Raw genomic sequence first — 25,866 nt, 5'->3', positions numbered from 1 at the left:
CAGTAGAAAATACAACAGTTTCTAGTACTAGTACAATTGTTGAATCAACCACAGCTGTTGCAGCAGAACAGACAACAGTTTCACCCATGGGATACAGTACTGTTGCAATTGCTGAATCAACTGCAATAGAACCTACAACCATTTCTACCATGGAATCAAGTACTGCTCCGATTGTTGAATCAACCACAGCTTTTACAGTAGCACCTACAACAGTTTCCACCACGGAATCAAATACTGCTGAAATTGTTGAATCAACTATCATTTTTACATTAGAATCTACATCAGTTTCCCCCACAGAATCAAGTACTGCTGCAAGTGTTGAATCAACTACAGGTTTAACAATACAATCAACAACAGTTTCACCCTTGGGATACAGTACTGTTGCAATTGCTGAATCAACTGCAATAGAACCTACAACCATTTCTACCATGGAATCAAGTACTGCTCCGCTTGTTGAATCAACCACAGCTTTTACAGTAGAACCTACAACAGTTTCCACCACAGAATCAAGTACTGCTGAAATTGTTGAATCAACTATCATTTTTACATTAGAATCAACATCAGTTTCCCCCACAGAATCAAGTACTGCTGCAAATGTTGAATCAACTACAGCTTTAATGGTAGAACCAACAACAGTTTCACCCATGGACTACAGTAATGTTGCAACTGCTGAATCACCTGCAGTGGAACCTACAACCATTTCCACCATGGAATCAAGTACTGCTCCGATTGTTGAATCAACCACAGCTTCTACAGTAGAACCTACAACCATTTCCACCACGGAATCAAGTACTGCTGAAATTGTTGAATCAACTATCATTTTTACATTAGAATCTACATCAGTTTCCCCCACAGAATCAAGTACTGCTGCAAATGTTGAATCAACTACAGCTGTAATGGTAAAACCAACAACAGTTTCACCCATGGACTACAGTAATGTTGCAACTGCTGAATCGCCTGCAGTGGAACCTACAACCATTTCCACCATGGAATCAGATACTTCTCATACTTCTGATTCAACCACAGAATTATCAGTAGAAAATACAACAGTTTCTAGTACTAGTACAATTGTTGAATCAACCACAGCTGTTGCAGCAGAACAGACAACAGTTTCACCCATGGGATACAGTACTGTTGCAATTGCTGAATCAACTGCAATAGAACCTACAACCATTTCTACCATGGAATCAAGTACTGCTCCGATTGTTGAATCAACCACAGCTTTTACTGTAGAACCTACAACAGTTTCCACCACAGAATCAAGTACTGCTGAAATTGTTGAATCAACTACAGGTTTAATAGTACAATCAACAACAGTTTCACCCATGGACTACAGTACTGTTGCAATTGCTGAATCAACTGCAATAGAACCTACAACCATTTCTACCATGGAATCAAGTACTGCTCTGATTGTTGAATCAACCACAGCTTTTACAGTAGAACCTACAACAGTTTCCACCACGGAATCAAGTACTGCTGAAATTGTTGAATCAACTATCATTTTTACATTAGAATCTACATCAGTTTCCCCCACAGAATCAAGTACTGCTGCAAATGTTGAATCAACTACAGCTTTAATGGTAGAACCAACAACAGTTTCACCCATGGACTACAGTACTGTTGCAATTGCTGAATCAACTGCAATAGAACCTACAACCATTTCTACCATGGAATCAAGTACTGCTCTGATTGTTGAATCAACCACAGCTTTTACAGTAGAACCTACAACAGTTTCCACCACGGAATCAAGTACTGCTGAAATTGTTGAATCAACTATCATTTTTACATTAGAATCTACATCAGTTTCCCCCACAGAATCAAGTACTGCTGCAAATGTTGAATCAACTACAGCTTTAATGGTAGAACCAACAACAGTTTCACCCATGGACTACAGTACTGTTGCAATTGCTGAATCAACTGCAATAGAACCTACAACCATTTCTACCATGGAATCAAGTACTGCTCTGATTGTTGAATCAACCACAGCTTTTACAGTAGAACCTACAACAGTTTCCACCACGGAATCAAGTACTGCTGAAATTGTTGAATCAACTATCATTTTTACATTAGAATCTACATCAGTTTCCCCCACAGAATCAAGTACTGCTGCAAATGTTGAATCAACTACAGCTTTAATGGTAGAACCAACAACAGTTTCACCCATGGACTACAGTAATGTTGCAACTGCTGAATCACCTGCAGCGGAACCTACAACCATTTCCACCATGGAATCAGATACTTCTCATACTTCTGATTCAACCACAGAATTATCAATAGAAAATACAACAGTTTCTAGTACTAGTACAATTGTTGAATCAACCACAGCTGTTGCAGCAGAACAGACAACAGTTTCATCCATGGGATACAGTACTGTTGCAATTGCTGAATCAACTGCAATAGAACCTACAACCATTTCTACCATGGAATCAAGTACTGCTCCAATTGTTGAATCAACCACAGCTTTTACAGTAGAACCTACAACAGTTTCCACCACAGAATCAAGTACTGCTGAAATTGTTGAATCAACTACAGGTTTAACAGTACAATCAACAACAGTTTCACCCATGGGATACAGTACTGTTGCAATTGCTGAATCAACTGCAATAGAACCTACAATCATTTCTACCATGGAATCAAGTACTGCTCCGATTGTTGAATCAACCACAGCTTTTACAGTAGAACCTACAACAGTTTCCACCACGGAATCAAGTACTGCTGAAATTGTTGAATCAACTACAGGTTTAACAGTACAATCAACAACAGTTTCACCCATGGGATACAGTACTGTTGCAATTGCTGAATCAACTGCAATAGAACCTACAACCATTTCTACCATGGAATCAAGTACTGCTCCGATTGTTGAATCAACCACAGCTTTTACAGTAGAACCTACAACAGTTTCCACCACGGAATCAAGTACTGCTGAAATTGTTGAATCAACTATCATTTTTACATTAGAATCTACATCAGTTTCCCCCACAGAATCAAGTACTGCTGCAAATGTTGAATCAACTACAGCTTTAATGGTAGAACCAACAACAGTTTCACCCATGGACTACAGTACTGTTGCAATTGCTGAATCAACTGCAATAGAACCTACAACCATTTCTACCATGGAATCAAATACGGCTCCGATTGTTGAATCAACCACAGCTTTTACAGTAGAACCTACAACAGTTTCCACCACAGAATCAAGTACTGCTGAAATTGTTGAATCAACTACAGGTTTAACAGTACAATCAACAACAGTTTCACCCATGGGATACAGTACTGTTGCAATTGCTGAATCAACTGCAATAGAACCTACAACCATTTCTACCATGGAATCAAGTACTGCTCCGATTGTTGAATCAACCACAGCTTTTACAGTAGAACCTACAACAGTTTCCCCCACAGAATCAAGTACTGCTGCAAATGTTGAATCAACTACAGCTTTAATGGTAGAACCAACAACAGTTTCACCCATGGACTACAGTAATGTTGCAACTGCTGAATCACCTGCAGTGGAACCTACAACAATTTCCACCATGGAATCAGATACTTCTCATACTTTTGGTTCAACCACAGAATTATCAGTAGAAAATACAACAGTTTCTAGTACTAGTACAATTGTTGAATCAACCACAGCTGTTGCAGCAGAACAGACAACAGTTTCACCCATGGGATACAGTACTGTTGCAATTGCTGAATCAACTGCAATAGAACCTACAACCATTTCTACCATGGAATCAAGTACTGCTCCGATTGTTGAATCAACCACAGCTTTTACAGTAGAACCTACAACAGTTTCCACCACGGAATCAAGTACTGCTGAAATTGTTGAATCAACTATCATTTTTACATTAGAATCTACAACCGTTTCCACAGCTTTTGCAGCAGAACAGACAACAGTTTCCGTCATGGACAACAGTACTGTTGCAATTGTTGAATCAACTGCAGCAGAAGCTACAATAATTTCTACCATTGAATCAAGTACTGCTCCAATTGTTGAATCAACCACAGCTTTTACAGTAGAACCTAATACAGTTTCCACCATGGAATCAAGTACTGCTGCAAATGCTCAAGCAACTACCATTTTTACATTAGAATCTACAACCGTTTCCGACACAGAATCAAGTACTGCTGCAAACATTGGATCAACTACAGCTTTTACAGCAGAACCAACAACTGTTACCCCCATGGACTACAATGTTGTTACAATTTCTGAATCAACTGCAGTAAGACCAACACATATTTCCACCATGAAATCAGATACTTCTCCTACTGTTGAATCAACCACAGCTTTATCAGTAGAACCTACTACAGTTTTCACCATGGAATCAAGTACTGCTTCAATTGATGAATCAAGTACAGTTTTTACATTAGAATCTACTGCCGTTTCCCTCACAGAATCAAGTACTGCTTTGATTGTTGAATTAAATACAGCTTTAACAGTAAAACCAACAACAGTTTCCTCCATGGACTTCAGTACTGTTGCAATTGCTGAATCAACTACAGTAGAACCTACTACAGTTTCCACCATGGAATCAAGTACTGCTGCAAATGCTCAAGCAACTACCATTTTTACATTAGAATCTACAACCGTTTCCGACACAGAATCAAGTACTGCTGCAAACATTGGATCAACTACAGCTTTTACAGCAGAACCAACAACTGTTACCCCCATGGACTACAATGTTGTTACAATTTCTGAATCAACTGCAGTAAGACCAACACATATTTCCACCATGAAATCAGATACTTCTCCTACTGTTGAATCAACCACAGCTTTATCAGTAGAACCTACTACAGTTTTCACCATGGAATCAAGTACTGCTTCAATTGATGAATCAAGTACTGTTTTTACATTAGAATCTACTGCCGTTTCCCTCACAGAATCAAGTACTGCTTTGATTGTTGAATTAAATACAGCTTTAACAGTAAAACCAACAACAGTTTCCTCCATGGACTTCAGTACTGTTGCAATTGCTGAATCAACTACAGTAGAACCAACAACTACTTCCACCATGGAATCAGATGCTTTTCCTCCTTTTGATTCAACCACAGCTTTATCACTAGAACATACAACAGTTTCCTCCATGGAATCAAGTACTAGTCCAATTGTTGAATCAACCACAGCTTTAACAGTAGAACCAACAACAGTTTCCATTATGGACAACAGTACTGTTGCAATTACTGAATCAAATACAGTAGAGCCTGCAACCATTTCTACCATGAAATTAAGTACTGCTACAACAGTTGAGTCAACTACAGTTTTTACAACAGAACCTACAGCAATTCCCACTATGCAATCAAGCACAGCTTCAATTATTCAAACAACTACAGCTATTACAGTTGAGCCCATAACAATTGACAACACTGAATCAAGTATGTCTTCAACTGCTGAATCAAGAACAACTTCTACAGGACAGCCTACAACAATTTCCATTGTAAAATCAAGTACAGCTTTAACTGTTGAATCAACTACAGGCAAAACAGCAGAACCTACAACAGATCCCACAGAGGAACCAAGTACTGCTGCAACAGTTGAGTCAACTACACTTTTTACAACAGAACCTACAACAATTCCCACTGTGCAGTCAAGTACAGCTTCAGCTATTGAACCAAGTACAGTTATTACTGTTGAGCCCATAAACATTTACACCACAGAATCAAGAACATCTGCAACTGGTGAATCAAGTACATCTTCTACAAGAGAGCCTACAACAATTTCCACTGTAAAATCAAGTACAGATTTAACTGTTGAATCAACTACAGACAAAACAGCAGAACCTAAAACAGTTCCCACAGAGGAACCAAGTACTGCTGCAACAGTTGAGTCAACTACAGCTTTTACAACAGAACCTACAGCAATTCCCACTATGCAATCAAGTACAGCTTCAATTATTCAATCAAGTACAGCTATTACAGTTGAGCCCATAACAATTTACACCACAGAATCAAGTACGTCTTCAACTGCTGAATCAAGAACAACTTCTACAGGACAGCCTACAACAATTTCCACTGTAAAATCAAGTACAGCTTTAAATGTTGAATCAACTACAAGGATAAGATCAGAATCTATAACAGTTCCCGTGGTGGAACCAAGTACTTCTGCAACAGTTGAGTCAACTACAGTTTATTCAACAGAACCTACAAAAATTCCCACTATGCAATCAAGTACAGCTTCAGCTATTGAACCAAGTACAGTTGTTACAGTTGAGCCCATAAACATTTACACCACAGAATCAAGTATGTCTTCAACTGCTGAATCAAGTACAACCTCTACAGTGCAGCCTGCAACAATTTCCACTGTAAAATCAAGTACAGCTTTAACTGTTGAATCAACTACAGACAAAACAGCAGAACCTACAACAGTTCCCACAGTGGAACCAAGTACTGCTGCAAGAGTTGAGTCACCTACACTTTTTACAACAGAACCTAAGACAATTCCCACTGTGCAGTCAAGTACAGCTTCAGCTATTGAAACAAGTACAGTTATTACTGTTGAGCCCATAAACATTTACACCACAGAATCAAGAACATCTGCAACTGGTGAATCAAGAACATCTACAAGAGAGCCTACAACAATTTCCACTGTAAAATCAAGTACAGATTTAACTGTTGAATCAACTACAGACAAAACAGCAGAACCTAAAACAGTTCCCACAGAGGAACCAAGTACTGCTGCAACAGTTGAGTCAACTACAGCTTTTACAACAGAACCTACAGCAATTCCCACTATGCAATCAAGCACAGCTTCAATTATTCAATCAAGTACAGCTATTACAGTTGAGCCCATAACAATTTACACCACAGAATCAAGTACGTCTTCAACTGCTGAATCAAGAACAACTTCTACAGGACAGCCTACAACAATTTCCACTGTAAAATCAAGTACAGCTTTAAATGTTGAATCAACTACAAGGATAAGATCAGAATCTATAACAGTTCCCGTGGTGGAACCAAGTACTTCTGCAACAGTTGAGTCAACTACAGTTTATTCAACAGAACCTACAAAAATTCCCACTATGCAATCAAGTACAGCTTCAGCTATTGAACCAAGTACAGTTGTTACAGTTGAGCCCATAAACATTTACACCACAGAATCAAGTATGTCTTCAACTGCTGAATCAAGTACAACCTCTACAGTGCAGCCTGCAACAATTTCCACTGTAAAATCAAGTACAGCTTTAACTGTTGAATCAACTACAGGCAAAACAGCAGAACCTAAAACAGTTCCCACAGTGGAACCAAGTACTGCTGCAACAGTTGAGTCAACTTCAATTTTTACAACAGAATCAATACCAATACCCACTGTGCAATCAAGTACAGCTTCAACTATTGAAACAAGTGCAGTTATTACAGTTGAGCCCATAGACATTTACACCACAGAATCAAATATGTCTGCAACTGCTAAATCAAGTACATCTTCTACAAGTGAGCCTACAACAATTTCCACTGTAAAATCAAGTACAGCTTTAACTGTTGAATCAACTACAGGCATAACAGCAGAACCTACAACAGTTACCAATGTGGAACAAAGTACTGCTGCAACAGTTGAGTCAACTTCAATTTTTACAACAGAATCTACAACAGTTCCCACTATGCAATCAAGTACAGCTTCAACTACTAAAACAAGTGCAATTATTACAGTTGAGCCCATAAACATTTACACCACAGAATCAAAAACATCTGCAACTGGAGAATCAAGGACATCTTCTATAAGAGAGCCTACAACAATTTCCACTGTAAAGTCAAGTACAGCTTTAACTGTTGAATCAACTACAGGCAAAACAGCAGAACCTACAACAGATCCCACAGAGGAACCAAGTACTGCTGCAACAGTTGAGTCAACTACAGTTTTTACAACAGAACCTTCAGCAATTCCCACTATGCAATCAAGCACAGCTCCAATTATTCAAAAAACTACAGCTATTACAGTTGAGCCCATAAAACTTTACACCACTGAATCAAGTATGTCTTCAACTGATGAATCAAGAACAACTTCCACAGGAGAGCCTACAACAATTTCCACTGTAAAATCAAGTACAGCTTTAACTGTTGAATCAACTACAGGCAAAACAGCAGAACCTACAACAGATCCCACAGAGGAACCAAGTACTGCTGCAACAGTTGAGTCAACTACACTTTTTACAACAGAACCTACAACAATTCCCACTGTGCAGTCAAGTACAGCTTCAGCTATTGAACCAAGTACAGTTATTACTGTTGAGCCCATAAACATTTACACCACAGAATCAAGAACATCTGCAACTGGTGAATCAAGTACATCTTCTACAAGAGAGCCTACAACAATTTCCACTGTAAAATCAAGTACAGATTTAACTGTTGAATCAACTACAGACAAAACAGCAGAACCTAAAACAGTTCCCACAGAGGAACCAAGTACTGCTGCAACAGTTGAGTCAACTACAGCTTTTACAACAGAACCTACAGCAATTCCCACTATGCAATCAAGCACAGCTTCAATTATTCAATCAAGTACAGCTATTACAGTTGAGCCCATAACAATTTACACCACAGAATCAAGTACGTCTTCAACTGCTGAATCAAGAACAACTTCTACAGGACAGCCTACAACAATTTCCACTGTAAAATCAAGTACAGCTTTAAATGTTGAATCAACTACAAGGATAAGATCAGAATCTATAACAGTTCCCGTGGTGGAACCAAGTACTTCTGCAACAGTTGAGTCAACTACAGTTTATTCAACAGAACCTACAAAAATTCCCACTATGCAATCAAGTACAGCTTCAGCTATTGAACCAAGTACAGTTGTTACAGTTGAGCCCATAAACATTTACACCACAGAATCAAATACGTCTGCAACTGCTGAATCAAGTACATCTTCTACAAGTGAGCCTACAACAATTTCCACTGTAAAATCAAGTACAACTTTAACTGTAGAATCAACTACAGGCAAAACAGCAGAACCTACAACAGTTCTCACAGTGCAACCAAGTACTGCTGCAACAGTTGAGTCAACTACAGTTTTTACAACAGAACCTTCAGCAATTCCCACTATGCAATCAAGCACAGCTTCAATTATTCAAAAAACTACAGCTCTTACAATTGAGCCCATAACAATTTACACCACTGAATCAAGTATGTCTTCAACTGCTGAATCAAGTACATCTTCTATAAGAGAGCCTACAAGAATTTCCACTGTTAAGTCAAGTACAGCTTTAACTGTTGAATCAACTACAGGCAAAACAGCAGAACCTAAAACAGTTCCCACAGAGGAACCAAGTACTGCTGCAACAGTTGAGTCAACTACAGTTTTTACAACAGAACCTACAGCAATTCCCACTATGCAATCAAGCACAGCTTCAATTATTCAATCAAGTACAGCTATTACAGTTGAGCCCATAACAATTTACACCACAGAATCAAGTATGTCTTCAACTGCTGAATCAAGAACAACTTCTACAGGACAGCCTACAACAATTTCCACTGTAAAATCAAGTACAGCTTTAAATGTTGAATCAACTACAAGCATAAGATCAGAATCTATAACAGTTCCCGTGGTGGAACCAAGTACTTCTGCAAAAGTTGAGTCAACTACAGTTTATTCACCAGAACCTACAACAATTCGCACTATGCAGTCAAGTACAGCTTCAGCTATTGAACCAAGTACAGTTGTTACAGTTGAGCCCATAAACATTTACACCACAGAATCAAATACGTCTGCAACTGCTGAATCAAGTACATCTTCTACAAGTGAGCCTACAACAATTTCCACTGTAAAATCAAGTACAGCTTTAAATTTTGAGTCAACTACAGGCATAACAGCAGAAGCTACAACAGTTCCCACAGTGGAACCAAGTACTGCTGCAAGAGTTGAGTCAACTACACTTTTTACAATAGAACCTACAACAATTCCCACTGTGCAGACAAGTACAGCTTCAGCTATTGAACCAAGTACAGTGATTACAGTTGAGCCCATAAACCTTCACACCACAGAATCAAGAACATCTGCAACTGCTGAATCAAGGACATCTTCCACAAGTGAGCCTACAACAATTTCCACTGTAAAATCAAGTACAGCTTTAACTGTTGAATCAACTACAGGCAAAACAGCAGAACCTACAACAGTTCCCACAGTGGAACCAAGTACTGCTGCAACAGTTGAGTCAACTACAGTTTATTCACCAGAATCTACAACAATTCCCACTATGCAATCAAGTACAGCTTCAGTTATTAAACCAAGTACAGTTATTACAGTTGAGCCCATAACAATTTACACCACAGAATCAAATACATCTGCAACTGCTGATTCAAGTACATCTTCTACAAGTGAGCCTACAACAATTTCCACTGTAAAATCAAGTACAGCTTTAACTGTTGAATCAACTACAGACAAAACAGCAGAACCTACAACAGTTCCCACAGTGGAACCAAGTACTGCTGCAAGAGTTGAGTCACCTACACTTTTTACAACAGAACCTAAGACAATTCCCACTGTGCAGTCAAGTACAGCTTCAGCTATTGAAACAAGTACAGTTATTACTGTTGAGCCCATAAACATTTACACCACTGAATCAAGAATATCTGCAACTGGTGAATCAAGTACATCTTCTACAAGAGAGCCTACAACAATTTCCACTGTAAAATCAAGTACAGATTTAACTGTTGAATCAACTACAGACAAAACAGCAGAACCTAAAACAGTTCCCACAGAGGAACCAAGTACTACTGCAACAGTTGAGTCAACTACAGTTTTTACAACAGAACCTACAGCAATTCCCACTATGCAATCAAGCACAGCTTCGATTATTCAATCAAGTACAACTATTACAGTTGAGCCCATAACAATTTACACCACAGAATCAAGTATGTCTTCAACTGCTGAATCAAGAACAACTTCTACAGGACAGCCTACAACAATTTCAACTGTAAAATCAAGTACAGCTTTAACTGTTGAATCAACTACAAGCATAAGATCAGAATCTATAACAGTTCCCGTGGTGGAACCAAGTACTTCTGCAACAGTTGAGTCAACTACAGTTTATTCAACAGAACCTACAACAATTCCCACTATGCAATCAAGTACAGCTTCAGCTATTGAACCAAGTACAGTTGTTACAGGTGAGCCCATAAACATTTACACTACAGTATCAAATATGTCTGCAACTGCTGAATCAAGTACATCTTCTACAAGTGAGCCTACAACAATTTCCACTGTAAAATCAAGTACAGCTTTAACTGTTGAATCAACTACAGGCAAAACAGCAGAACCTACAACCGTTCCCACAGTGGAACCAAGTACTGCTGCAACAGTTGAGTCAACTACAGTTTTTACAACAGAATCTACAACGGTTCCCACTATGAAATCAAGTACAGCTTCAACTATTGAAACAAGTGCAATTATTACAGTTGAGCCCATAAACATTTACACCACAGAATCAAGAACATCTGCAACTGCTGCATCAATTGTATCTCCTACAAGAGAGCCTACAACAATTTCCACTGTAAAATCAAGTACAGCTTTAACTGTTGAATCAACTACACGCATAACAGCAGAACCTACAACAGTTCCCACAGAAGAACCATGTACTTCTGCAAAAGTTGAGTCAACTACAGTTTTTTCAACAGAACCTACAGCAATTCCCACTGTGCAGTCAAGTACAGCTTCAATTATTCAACCAAGTACAGCTAATACAGTTGAGCCTATAAACATTTACACCACAGAATCAAATACGTCTGCAACTGCTGAATCAAGTACATCTTCTACAAGTGAGCCTACAACAATTTCCACTGTAAAATCAAGTACAGCTTTAACGGTTGAATCAACTACAGGCATAACAGCAGAACCTACAACAGTTCCCGTGGAGGAACCAAGTACTGCTGCAACAATTGAGTCAACTAGAGTTTTTTCACCAGAACCTACAGCAATTCCCGCTGTGCAGTCAAGTACAGCTTCAATTATTCAACCAACTACAGCTAATACAGTTGAGCCTATAAACATTTACACCACAGAATCAAATACGTCTGCAACTGCTGAATCAAGTACATCTTCTACAAGTGAGCCTACAACAATTTCCACTGTAAAATCCAGTACAGCTTTAACTGTTGAATCAACTACAGGCATAACAGCAGAACCTACAACAGTTCCCATAGAGGAACCAAGTACTGCTGCAACAATTGAGTCAACTACAGTTTATTCAACAGAACCTACAGCAATTCCTACTGTGCAGTCAAGTACAGCTTCAATTATTCAACCAACTACAGCTAATACAGTTGAGCCTGTAAACATTTACACCACAGAATCAAATACGTCTGCAACTGCTGAATCAAGTATATCTTCTACAAGTGAGCCTACAACAATTTCCACTGTAAAATTAAGTACAGCTTTAATGGTTGAATCAACTACAGGCATAACAGCAGAACCTACAACAGTTCCCATAGAGGAACCAAGTACTGCTGCAACAATTGAGTCAACTACAGTTTATTCAACAGAACCTACAGCAATTCCTACTGTGCAGTCAAGTACAGCTTCAATTATTCAACCAACTACAGCTAATACAGTTGAGCCTATAAACATTTACACCACAGAATCAAATACGTCTGCAACTGCTGAATCAAGTACATCTTCTACAAGTGAGCCTACAACAATTTCCACTGTAAAATCCAGTACAGCTTTAACTGTTGAATCAACTACAGGCATAACAGCAGAACCTACAACAGTTCCCATAGAGGAACCAAGTACTGCTGCAACAATTGAGTCAACTACAGTTTATTCAACAGAACCTACAGCAATTCCTACTGTGCAGTCAAGTACAGCTTCAATTATTCAACCAACTACAGCTAATACAGTTGAGCCTGTAAACATTTACACCACAGAATCAAATACGTCTGCAACTGCTAAATCAAGTATATCTTCTACAAGTGAGCCTACAACAATTTCCACTGTAAAATTAAGTACAGCTTTAATGGTTGAATCAACTACAGGCATAACAGCAGAACCTACAACAGTGCCCGTGGAGGAACCAAGTACTGCTGCAACAATTGAGTCAACTACAGTTTTTTCAACAGAAATTACAGCAATTCCCGCTGTGCAGTCAAGTACAGCTTCTATTATTCCACCAACTACAGCTAATACAGTTGAGCCTATAAACATTTACACCACAGAATCAAATACGTCTGCAACTGCTGAATCAGGTACATCTTCTACAAGTGAGCCTACAACAATTTCCACTGTAAAATCAAGTACAGCTTTAACTGTTGAATCAACTACAGGCAAAACAGCAGAACCTACAACCGTTCCCACAGTGGAACCAAGTACTGCTGCAACAGTTGAGTCAACTACAGTTTTTACAACAGAATCTACAACGGTTCCCACTATGAAATCAAGTACAGCTTCAACTATTGAAACAAGTGCAATTATTACAGTTGAGCCCATAAACATTTACACCACAGAATCAAGAACATCTGCAACTGCTGCATCAATTGTATCTCCTACAAGAGAGCCTACAACAATTTCCACTGTAAAATCAAGTACAGCTTTAACTGTTGAATCAACTACAGGCATAACAGCAGAACCTACAACAGTTCCCACAGAAGAACCAAGTACTTCTGCAAAAGTTGAGTCAACTACAGTTTTTTCAACAGAACCTACAGCAATTCCCACTGTGCAGTCAAGTACAGCTTCAATTATTCAACCAAGTACAGCTAATACAGTTGAGCCTATAAACATTTACACCACAGAATCAAATACGTCTGCAACTGCTGAATCAAGTACATCTTCTACAAGTGAGCCTACAACAATTTCCACTGTAAAATCAAGTACAGCTTTAACGGTTGAATCAACTACAGGCATAACAGCAGAACCTACAACAGTTCCCGTGGAGGAACCAAGTACTGCTGCAACAATTGAGTCAACTAGAGTTTTTTCACCAGAACCTACAGCAATTCCCGCTGTGCAGTCAAGTACAGCTTCAATTATTCAACCAACTACAGCTAATACAGTTGAGCCTATAAACATTTACACCACAGAATCAAATACGTCTGCAACTGCTGAATCAAGTACATCTTCTACAAGTGAGCCTACAACAATTTCCACTGTAAAATCCAGTACAGCTTTAACTGTTGAATCAACTACAGGCATAACAGCAGAACCTACAATAGTTCCCATAGAGGAACCAAGTACTGCTGCAACAATTGAGTCAACTACAGTTTATTCAACAGAACCTACAGCAATTCCTACTGTGCAGTCAAGTACAGCTTCAATTATTCAACCAACTACAGCTAATACAGTTGAGCCTGTAAACATTTACACCACAGAATCAAATACGTCTGCAACTGCTGAATCAAGTATATCTTCTACAAGTGAGCCTACAACAATTTCCACTGTAAAATTAAGTACAGCTTTAATGGTTGAATCAACTACAGGCATAACAGCAGAACCTACAACAGTTCCCATAGAGGAACCAAGTACTGCTGCAACAATTGAGTCAACTACAGTTTATTCAACAGAACCTACAGCAATTCCTACTGTGCAGTCAAGTACAGCTTCAATTATTCAACCAACTACAGCTAATACAGTTGAGCCTATAAACATTTACACCACAGAATCAAATACGTCTGCAACTGCTGAATCAAGTACATCTTCTACAAGTGAGCCTACAACAATTTCCACTGTAAAATCCAGTACAGCTTTAACTGTTGAATCAACTACAGGCATAACAGCAGAACCTACAACAGTTCCCATAGAGGAACCAAGTACTGCTGCAACAATTGAGTCAACTACAGTTTATTCAACAGAACCTACAGCAATTCCTACTGTGCAGTCAAGTACAGCTTCAATTATTCAACCAACTACAGCTAATACAGTTGAGCCTGTAAACATTTACACCACAGAATCAAATACGTCTGCAACTGCTGAATCAAGTATATCTTCTACAAGTGAGCCTACAACAATTTCCACTGTAAAATTAAGTACAGCTTTAATGGTTGAATCAACTACAGGCATAACAGCAGAACCTACAACAGTTCCCATAGAGGAACCAAGTACTGCTGCAACAATTGAGTCAACTACAGTTTATTCAACAGAACCTACAGCAATTCCTACTGTGCAGTCAAGTACAGCTTCAATTATTCAACCAACTACAGCTAATACAGTTGAGCCTGTAAACATTTACACCACAGAATCAAATACGTCTGCAACTGCTAAATCAAGTATATCTTCTACAAGTGAGCCTACAACAATTTCCACTGTAAAATTAAGTACAGCTTTAATGGTTGAATCAACTACAGGCATAACAGCAGAACCTACAACAGTGCCCGTGGAGGAACCAAGTACTGCTGCAACAATTGAGTCAACTACAGTTTTTTCAACAGAAATTACAGCAATTCCCGCTGTGCAGTCAAGTACAGCTTCTATTATTCCACCAACTACAGCTAATACAGTTGAGCCTATAAACATTTACACCACAGAATCAAATACGTCTGCAACTGCTGAATCAGGTACATCTTCTACAAGTGAGCCTACAACAATTTCCACTGTAAAATCAAGTACAGCTTTAACTGTTGAATCAACTACAGGCATAACAGCAGAACCTACAACAGTTACCAATGTGGAACAAAGTACTGCTGCAACAGTTGAGTCAACTACAATTTTTACAACAGAATCTACAACGGTTCCCTCTATGAAATCAAGTACAGCTTCACCTATTGAAACAAGTGCAGTTATTACAGTTGAGCCCATAAACATTTACACCACAGAATCAAGAACATCTGCAACTGCTGAATCAAGTACATCTTCTACAAGTGAGCCTACAACAGTTTCCACTGTAAAATCAACTACAGCTTTAACTGTTGAATCAACTACAGGCATATCAGCAGAACCTACAACAGTTCCCATAGAGGAACCAAGTACTGCTGCAACAATTGAGTCAACTACAGTTTATTCAACAGAACCTACAGCAATTCCCACTGTGCAGTCAAGTACAGCTTCAATTATTCAACCAACTACAGCTAATACAGTTGAGCCTGTAAACATTTACACCACAGAATCAAATACGTCTGCAACTGCTGAATCAAGTATATCTTCTACAAGTGAGCCTACAACAATTTCCACTGTAAAATTAAGTACAGCTTTAATGGTTGAATCAACTACAGGCATAACTGCAGAACCTACAACAGTGCCCGTGGAGGAACCAAGTACTGCTGCAACAACTGAGTCAACTACAGTTTATTCAACAGAACCTACAGCAATTCCCACTGTGCAGTCAAGTACAGCTTCAATTATTCAACCAACTACAACTAATACAGTTGAGCCTGTAAACATTTACACCACAGAATCAAATACGTCTGCAACTGCTGAATCAAGTATATCTTCTACAAGTGAGCCTACAACAATTTCCACTGTAAAATCAAGTACAGCTTTAACTGTTGAATCAACTACAGGCAAAACAGCAGAACCTACAACAGTTACCAATGTGGAACAAAGTACTGCTGCAACAGTTGAGTCAACTACAATTTTTACAACAGAATCTACAACGGTTCCCACTATGAAATCAAGTACAGCTTCACCTATTGAAACAAGTGCAGTTATTACAGTTGAGCCCATAAACATTTACACCACAGAATCAAGAACATCCGCAACTGCTGAATCAAGTACATCTTCTACAAGTGAGCCTACAACAATTTCCACTGTAAAATCAAGTACAGCTTTAACTGTTGAATCAATTACAGGCATAACAGCAGAACCTACAACAGTTCCCACAGTGGAACCAAGTACTGCTGCAAGAGTTGAGTCAACTACACTTTTTACAACAGAACCTACAGCAATTCCCACTATGCAATCAAGTACAGCTTCAACTATTAAATTAACAACAGCCATAACAACATATTCTGCAACATCTTTCACCACTGATTCAAGTATAGCCTCAGCTGTTGAATCAACTACAGCTATAACAACAGAATCTACAACAGTTTCCACCATGGAATCAAGTACTTCTGCAATGTCTGAATCAACCACAGCAGATCCTACCACAATCACTGTTATGGAATCAACTGTACCTACATTGGGTGTGGAATCAACAACAGGTCCAACAACAGCAATGCAAGTTGTCATATGGCAAATTAGCTTTACAACAAATGAAGAATTTTTTTCAGACCTACTGAACTCATCTTCACAAGCCTTCATCTCTAGAGTAGCACGTGTGAAATCAGAGGTCTGTCCAATGTGTTGGAAAATTTAAATAATTATGTTTTAATTAAAAAGAAAAAACATTTAGTTTTTTAATATAACTATTAACTATTGTTATTCATGACTAAGTAAACATGATATACTGTAATGTAAAGATGAGAGCAATCTTGAATGTGATAATGAATGTTGACTTGATTTTATTAACAGTTTGAACCAGAATTTGAGGCAGCATTCATCAACTTCATTGAGCTAACAGTAAATAGATTCAGGTGAGCATCAAGCATATTCATTCTGCATTCTCAATATTAAATTCCATGCATATATATATATATATATATATATATATATATATATATATATATATACACATACATATATACACATACATACAGTGGGGTAAAAAAGTATTTACTCAGCCACTGATTGTGCAAGTTCTCCTACTTAGAAAGATGAGAGGTCTGTAATTTTCATCATAGGTACACATCAACTATGAGAGACAATATGAGAAAAAAAATCCAGGAAATTGTAGGATTTTTAAAGAATTTATTTGTAAATTATGGTGGAAAATAAGTATTTGGTCAATAACAAAAGTTCAACTCAATAAGTAACATAATCTTTGTTGGCAATGACAGAGGCCAAACGTGTCCTGCAAATCTTCACCAAGTTTGCACACACTGTAGCTCGTATTTTGGCCCATTCCTCCTGCAGATCTCCTTTAGAGCAGTGATGTTTTGGGGCTGTCACTGGGCAACACGGACTTTCAATTCCTTCCACAAATTTTCTACGGGGTTGATGTCTGGAGACTGGCTAGGCCACTCCAGAACCTTGAGATGCTTTTTATGGAGCCACTCCTTCGTTGCCCGAGCGGTGTGTTTGGGATCATTGTCATGCTGGAAGACCCAGCCACGTTCCATCTTCAATGCTCTCACTGATGGAAGGAGGTTTTGGCTTAAAAACTCACGATACATGCCCCTGTTCATTCTTCCCTTAACATAATTCTGTCCCCTTTGCAGAAAAACAGCTCCAAATCATGTTTCCACCCCCATGCTTCACAGTAGGTATGGTTGCAACTCAGCATTCTTCTTCCTCCAAAACTTTTTAACCAAAAAGTTCTATTTTGATTTCATCTGACCACATTATATTCTCCCAATCCTCTTCTGGATCATCCATATGCTCTCTGGCAAACTTCAGACGGGCCTGGACATGTACTGGCTTAAGCAGGGGGACACGCCTGGCACTGCAGGATTTGAGTCCCTCTTGGCGTAGTGTGTTACTGAGGATAGCCTTTGTTACTTTGGTCCCAGCTCTCTGCAGGTCATTCATCAGGTCCCTCTGTGTAGTTCTGGGATTTTTGTTCACCATTCTCATGATCATTTTGACCCCATGGGATGAGATCTTGCGTGGACCCCAGATCGAGGGAGATAATCAATGGTCTTGTATGACATTTTTCTTACAATTGCTCCCACAGTTGATTTATTCACACCAACCTGCTTGCCTATTGTAGATTCACTCTTCCCAGCCTGGTGCAGGTCTACAATTTTCTTCCTGGTGTCCTTCGACAGCTCTTTGGTCTTGGCCATGGTTAAGTTTGGAGTCTGACTGTTTGAGGCTGTGGACAGGTGTCTTTTATACAGATAAGGAGGTCAAACAGGTGCCATTAATACAGGTAACGAGTGGAGGACAGAAGAACTTCTTAAAGAAGAAGTTACGGGTCTGTGAGAACCAGAAATCTTGCTTGCTTGTGGGTGACCAAATACTTATTTTCCACCATAATTTACAAATAAATTCTTTAAAAATCCTACAATGTGATTTCCTGGATTTTTTTTCTCATGTTGTCTCTCATAGTTGAAGTGTACCTATGATGAAAATTACAGACCTCTCTCATCTTTCTAAGTAGGAGAACTTGCACAATCAGTGGCTGACTAAATACTTTTTTACCCCACTGTGTGTATATATATATATATATATATATATATATATATATGATCTTTTAAATCTGTGTTTGTCTTCTTAGGTCTGGATCGATCATCACAGACATGAATTTACAGTTCAGTGATTACGGAAGTCTGCCCAATGATACGACAGTCATTGATACTTTGCGCAATGCAAAATCTAGTTTTAACATTACAAGTGTTTATGGTAAGTACAACACACTTATACTTTTAGTCAACTAGCAGGCTTACTTAGTCCAAACCAGAATAAACTAGCAGGAACACCTGGTAACAAACTTTGCTTTTTATGGTGATATAAGCATTTACATTAAATGTGTATCTTAATAAATAAAACATATGCCTAGAGACCACCTAACCACCTAATAATTATGTATTTCATGATTTGATGATTTTTCATCTCAGTGACAGAAACACCAACAACACCAACAGTTCTGACTACAGCTGCACCAAAAACTGTATCAAATACTACAGATACAATGGTCACTACAACTACAACTTCTCCTGCAATAACAACTCAAGTTCCAGCAACCACAACTACATTTCAGGCTTCAACATCTGTCTCAACACCAACAGCTACTCCAACAACAACTACTACTACTCTGATAACAACAAGGCCAAAAACTTCTCCAACAACAACTACAAAAACTCTAATAACGACAATACCAGAAACTACTCCAACAACTACTACTACTCTGATAACTACAATATCAGAAATTACTCCAACAACTACAACTACTCTGAAAACAACAATACCAGAAACTAGCACAGCAGCAAAAACGATTGAAATGACAACAATTAGAGCACCAATAACAACAAAAGTAACACCCACACCTACATTAATGCCAACAACTACCACAACAACATCAACAGTAAATACTACTAGTATAACTACCCCATCACTTCATACTACTACTCCAACAACTACTATTACAAAAACAACTTCAACAACTCCAACAACTTCTACAACTATTAGAACAACTCCAACAACTACCACCACAACTCCAACAACTACTACTACAACAACTACTACTACTACTACTTCAACAACAGTAGCAACAACAACACCTGCACCAACGCGTCCACCCCCGGCTGTTGCTCTACAGATTGTAATCCAGAAAGTGTATGTTGTAGAGCTGAGTAACCCTCAGAGTGAGGAATTCCGCGTTCTAGCCCTTACAGTGGCAGCATCAGTGAGTGTCAGACTGTTCATTAATTACTTCATTCTCTAAAATATTACTACAATTTGAACTAGAAACTAGAAAACTGAATTTGACACAATATGCTATATTTGACAGTGTGCATTCGAATGGAAAATAGTTCTGAATCTGAAATGATGAGAGGAGCATGAAGAGCTATACATTGTAGCACCATACAAGCTCACACTATGTAATATTTCTGCATAGTAATGAAATTCTCTTTTCAGTTTGATGTGGTCTACAAGGCACGATATGGGATTCTCTTCATCAGAACTGTTGTGCTGGCCTTCAGGTAAGAGTCAGTGCTCATGACTACAGACTGCCTTTCATGTTAACATATACAAGAGAGCACTGTTGTACAGTTTGACCACAACAATGAAAGTGCAAATCCATCCATCCATCCATCATCGTTGACCGCTAGTCCAGACAGGGTCCCGGTAGCAGTTGGGAGAGCAGAGAATCCCAGATGACCCTGTCCCTCGCAACTTCCTCCAGCTCATTCCCGGGGACCCCAAGCCTCTCCCAGGCCAACCTGGAGACATAATCACTCCAACCTAGGGCGACCCCGGGATCTTGTCTCGGTAGGCCGTGCCTGGAACACCCCCACCGGGAGGCGTCCAGGGGGCATCCGGATCAGATGCCCGAACCACCTTAGCTGGCTCCTCTCAATGCGGAGGAGTAGCGGCTCTACTCTGAGCTCCTTCCGGATGACCGAGCTCCTCACTCTATCGCTTAGCGTGTAGCCTGCCACCCAACGAAGAAAGCTAATTTCCACCGCTTGTATTCGCAATCTCGTTCTTTCGGTCATTACCCACAGCTCATGACCATAGGTGAGGGTTGGGATGTAGATCGACCGGTAAACAGAGAGCTTTGCCTTTTGGCTCAACTCCCTCTTCACCACTACAGTCTGGTACAGTGACCGCATTACTGCTGCCGCCTGTCCCAGCCTACGGCCGATCTCACAATCCCTCTTCCTGTCACTCGTGAACAAGACCCCAAGATACTTAAACCCCTCCACCTGGGGCAGGTCTTTTCCCATTACCTGCAGTGGGCATGCCATCCTTTTCCGGGCCAAGACCAAGTGCAAATGCACCCTACGTATTTCTGCTGTAATAATTGTCATGATGACACAATTTATATTCCTCAGAAGACATTTACACAAGACATTTACACATCCAAAAAAGAAACAAAAACGTTATGCAATATTCAAAATGGTCAAACAATATATTGCATTTTTTTCTTTCACTGGAATGCATTTTTAAAATGTAGCTGAAAATAATAAAATTAAAATTAAATTAAAATTAATTTTTTTCTCTCCCCAGACCTGGAACCACTCGTGTAGAAAACGTAGAAGCAGATGTCCAGTTAATATTCAATGAGAACTCCACAATGCCCATTCCGGCTTCTACTGAAATTGTGAGCACTCTGAAAGAGGCTATATCAAATCCAAACTCAGGTTTCAACTTGGCAGTGGTTGCAACCTCCATCACTGTTCTCAGTGAGTTAACCAGATTAGTCTATCTTTCCTCCCACTAAAGAGAGCACTGTTATGTCTGCACTGTCTATGTAATGTTTCACAGTTAGGTTGTTCACAGTGGTTAGGACAAATTTATGATTATTATGGTTATTATGATTTTGTTCATCGTTGCCATGACCCACAAATTCAATCAAACTATAACCTTTGTATTCACTCATTATCAAATTTTCATGTAACATCCTATCTCTACTTTTTCCAGGTGTTCCACAGACTGTCACAGTGATATTACTAACAAATGGCACTTTTGTAATGGCTCTCTCAGACTCCTCTTCAGATTTATTCACAAACAGGTCATCAATGATCAAACGGGGAGTAAGTATGAAATTAGTGATGCTCTATGATTTGAGAATTACTCTATAAAGATGCATGTTCATGTGTTTCCTTTGTAACCACTTATTTATTTTTCAGCTGGAACCCTTTTTCACAGCTGACTACCCTTCAGTATTCAGCAGCTTGACACTGTCAAATTTCAGGTAATTATTATCTTCAGACTTAAGGAAGTCCACACTGATTTAGCATTGTGTTAGTTTGCATCACCACCCAGTCATATGCATTTCTATATCCTAACAATAGCAAAGAATTTTATTTGCTTCAAACTTTTGTCCTCACTCACTTTATGTTTGTCCATCCAGTGATGGAGGAGTCAGCTCTACTGGTATAAGAATGATCCAGAACTCAATGGATCTGTTGTTTGGAACATCTGCTACACTGCCCAACACCACCCAGATTGGACAAACTATAATTAGAGCAGCTAAAAATAACAGCCTCCCCTTCCAGATCTTCACCTCAAAAATCATAGTGAATGGCATTGGTAAGTAATTTAGCTACATGGTTTGTATCATTTAGTCTGTCTAAAGATCGAACAACAATTAAACTGCAAATGTACAAATGTACTATGCCATGTGATAAGATGCCATAGCACAAAAAAGATTAACAAGAATTATTATTTAATATGGTATTACTAAGTAATCTTTGTTACCACATGATTTAGAATGAAAATGTAGTCACTCCTGACAGGAGCTTTAACGTACTGCATTTAACCTACCACATTTGTGTATTATTGCAAAAAAGTTTAGGAGACTTTTGTGAAACTTAAAGTGTACTTGAGGTAGATGCTATTTGCTAGTATATGAAAAGAATATGTACATGATGGACCACTTTCACGTTGAGTTTTTATTCCTGGTGTCCTCTGAAAGCAGGTTTCCTACATTTCCAGTTTCACCTAAACCAATAGTTCAATCAATATTTAAGACATTAGTGGCACTTAATTTTGAGCGGACCTATGGTAACATGTCAAAAGCATTAGGGATTTGGTTTTGATTTGAGGTTAAGGTTAGGGTTAGGTTTTGGGTAAGTTTAGGTAAGGATAGGTTTTATATAATTGAAGTAACGTATTAACAACACATCTATTTAATGTAAGTAATGTATCAAAAGAACACTTTCAAGAGATTTACTTCAGTGTATTCAGAGGCTTCACTACTGCTACTTCAATGCTGTGCTGTTAAGGTGTTACAGATAATCTGTTGAGTTTATTAATCATCTACAAAGGGCTGGATTCATTTTAAATATGATGTGTGCTTGGTTTTGAAGCTTATTTGCTGAGATGATTGATGTTTTTTGGACTGTCAATGGGGGCAGGATACCAAAGTGCCTTAAAGCTGCATGTTTAGCTGATACCACACAGAGGAGTACATTTGAAGAGGTTATTTTAGATACTGCAGATTAAACTGGTATTTTTCATCTATGAAAAGGTGGAGGCATTAGTAAGGAAGGCTGCTTTTTCAAATGCTGGGGCAGATGCTAAAGCTACAGCTAAGTGATGACTCACTGTCTTTTACACAGGACGTTTCCTCCTCACTTAATTATGTGTCAGCATGTGGAGGTACCATTTAGAGCCAACCAAGTCGATCAGGCTCTCCAGCCCCAATAACTGTGGTATACTAGATATGCTTATGCTAGACCTGCTTCAGAAGCTAATGGAAGTGGCAGGCTGAAAATGGGAAAACAGTCTATGACATTCTTCTTAAAATCAAAATCCTACAACCCAAATTCCAATGAAGTTGGGACATTGTGTAAAACATAAATAAAAACAGAATATGATGATTTGCAAAGCCTTTTCAACCTATATTCAATTGAATACAGTACAAAGACAAGATATTTAATGTTCAAACGGATAAACTTTATTGTTTTTTGCAAATATTCACTCATTTTGAATTTGATGCCGCAACATGTTCCAAAGAAGTTAGGACAGGGGCAACAAAAGACTGGGAAAGTTGAACAGGTGAACAGGTTAATTGTAAACAGGTGAGTGTCATGATTGGGTATAAAGGGAGCATCTCTGAAAGGCTCAGTCGTTCACAAGCAAGGATGGGGCGAGGTTCATCACTTTGAACAACTGCGTGAGCAAATAGTCCACCAGTTTCTCAACGTGCAATTGAGAGGAATTTAGGGATTTCATCATCTACAGTCCATAATATCATCAAAAGATTCAGAGAATCTGGAGAAATCTCTGCAAGTAAACGGCAAGGCAGAAAACCAACATTGAATGCCCGTGACCTTCGATCCCTCAGGCAGCACTGCATTAAAAATCAACATTCTGTAACGGATATTAGCACATGGGCTCAGCAACACTTCAGAAAATCATTGTCAGTAAACACAGTTCGTCGCTCCATCTACAAGTACCTTGTAGTTAAAGCCATATATCAACAATACTCAGAAATGCTGCCGGCTTCTCTGGGCCCGAGCTCATTTGAGATTGACATAGAGTGGAAAAGTGTCCTGTGGTCTGACGAGTCCACATTTCAAATTGTTTTTGGAAATCATGGACATCATGTCCTTCGGGACAAAGAGGAAAAGAACTGTCCGGATTGTTATCAGCGCAAAGTTCAAAAGCCAGCATCTCTGATGGTATAGGGGTTGTGTCAGTGCCCATGACATGGGTAACTTGCACATCTGTGAAGGCACCATTAATGCTGAAAGGTACATACAGGTTTTGGAGCAACATATGCTGCCATCCAAGCAACGTCTTTTTCAGGAACGTTCCTGCTTATTTCAGCAAGACAATGCCAAGCCACATTCTGCACGTGTTACAACAGCGTGGCTTCGTAGTAAAAGAGTGCGTGTACTAGACTGGCCTGCCTGTAGTCCAGACCTGTCTCCCATTGAAAATGTGTGGCGCATTATGAAGCGCATAATACATCAATGGAGACCCCGGACTGCTGAGCGACTGAAGCTGTGCATCAAGCAAGAATGGGAAAAATTTCCACCTACAAAGCTTCAACAATTAGTGTCCTCAGTTCCCAAATGCTTATTGACTGTTGTTAAAAGGAAAGGTGATGTAACACAGTGGTAAACATGCCCCTGTCCCAACTTCTTTCTAATGTGTTGCAGGCATCAAATTCAAAATGAGTGAATATTTGCAAAAAACAATAAAGTTTATCCGTTTGAACATTAAATATCTTGTCTTTATAGTGTATTCAATTGAATATAGGTTGAAAAGGATTTGTAAATCATCGTATTCTGTTTTTATTTATGTTTTACACAACGTCCCAACTTCACTGGAATTAGGGTTGTATTTTACCCTCATTATCTTGTTGCTTCAAGCTTTTTAGAAATTTCTCTTTCTTTTGCAATGCAGTAATATCATCAAGTGATGTCAGCAGCAAGATCAGCATGTTCACAGCAACCTTTACAGTGGCCATCTCACTTCTGGTCAGTCGGTCCAGCTGAAGCACATTCTACAATCTGGTTCTTGAATCTTTTCTCCACAACAAAACGTCGCAAATATTAACAGGCTTCCAAAATACAGAGTATTTAAAGAAAAACTCTCAAGTAAAACAGATCCATTGTAGAATGAGTAGTAAATGCTACTGTTTTTCTTCAGTTAATATTGTTATGTACGATGAATTCTAATGTGTATTGCAATATATGTAAATGTTTTACTATATAGGTTCATTATTTTCTATTCTGTAAAAGCCATAAGAGATTCAGCTTTCGATTTAACTCTTTGAGTTGGAATGCTTGAAA

General features: G+C 38.9%; 2 protein-coding genes across 2 annotated transcripts; both read left to right on the top strand.

Annotated features, from left to right (window-relative positions):
• The first annotated feature begins 8,738 nt into the window (after positions 1–8,738).
• Positions 8,739–15,319, top strand: LOC119261977 (mucin-5AC-like). Its single transcript, XM_037532570.1, has 5 exons — positions 8,739–9,108; positions 12,955–13,068; positions 13,243–13,356; positions 14,107–15,160; positions 15,259–15,319. The coding sequence occupies exons 1-5, from the start codon at positions 8,739–8,741 to the stop codon at positions 15,317–15,319; spliced, it is 1,713 nt and encodes a 570-aa protein (XP_037388467.1).
• Positions 15,320–16,695: 1,376 nt separating this feature from the next.
• On the top strand, positions 16,696–25,629 carry LOC108414846 (mucin-3A-like). The gene is made up of 10 exons (XM_017687752.2): positions 16,696–17,180; positions 17,363–17,424; positions 19,170–19,294; positions 19,510–20,297; positions 20,531–20,595; positions 21,626–21,801; positions 22,040–22,152; positions 22,249–22,313; positions 22,473–22,651; positions 25,478–25,629. Exons 1-10 carry the CDS (start codon positions 16,803–16,805, stop codon positions 25,567–25,569), a joined length of 2,043 nt encoding a protein of 680 aa, XP_017543241.2. The 5' UTR covers positions 16,696–16,802; the 3' UTR covers positions 25,570–25,629.
• Positions 25,630–25,866: the final 237 nt, after the last annotated feature.

Source organism: Pygocentrus nattereri, chromosome 22 (genome assembly GCF_015220715.1).
Source record: "Pygocentrus nattereri isolate fPygNat1 chromosome 22, fPygNat1.pri, whole genome shotgun sequence".
NCBI lineage: Eukaryota > Metazoa > Chordata > Actinopteri > Characiformes > Serrasalmidae > Pygocentrus > Pygocentrus nattereri.
Note: the sequence above shows the minus strand (reverse complement) of the source record. Positions and strands in the feature narration are given on the sequence as shown.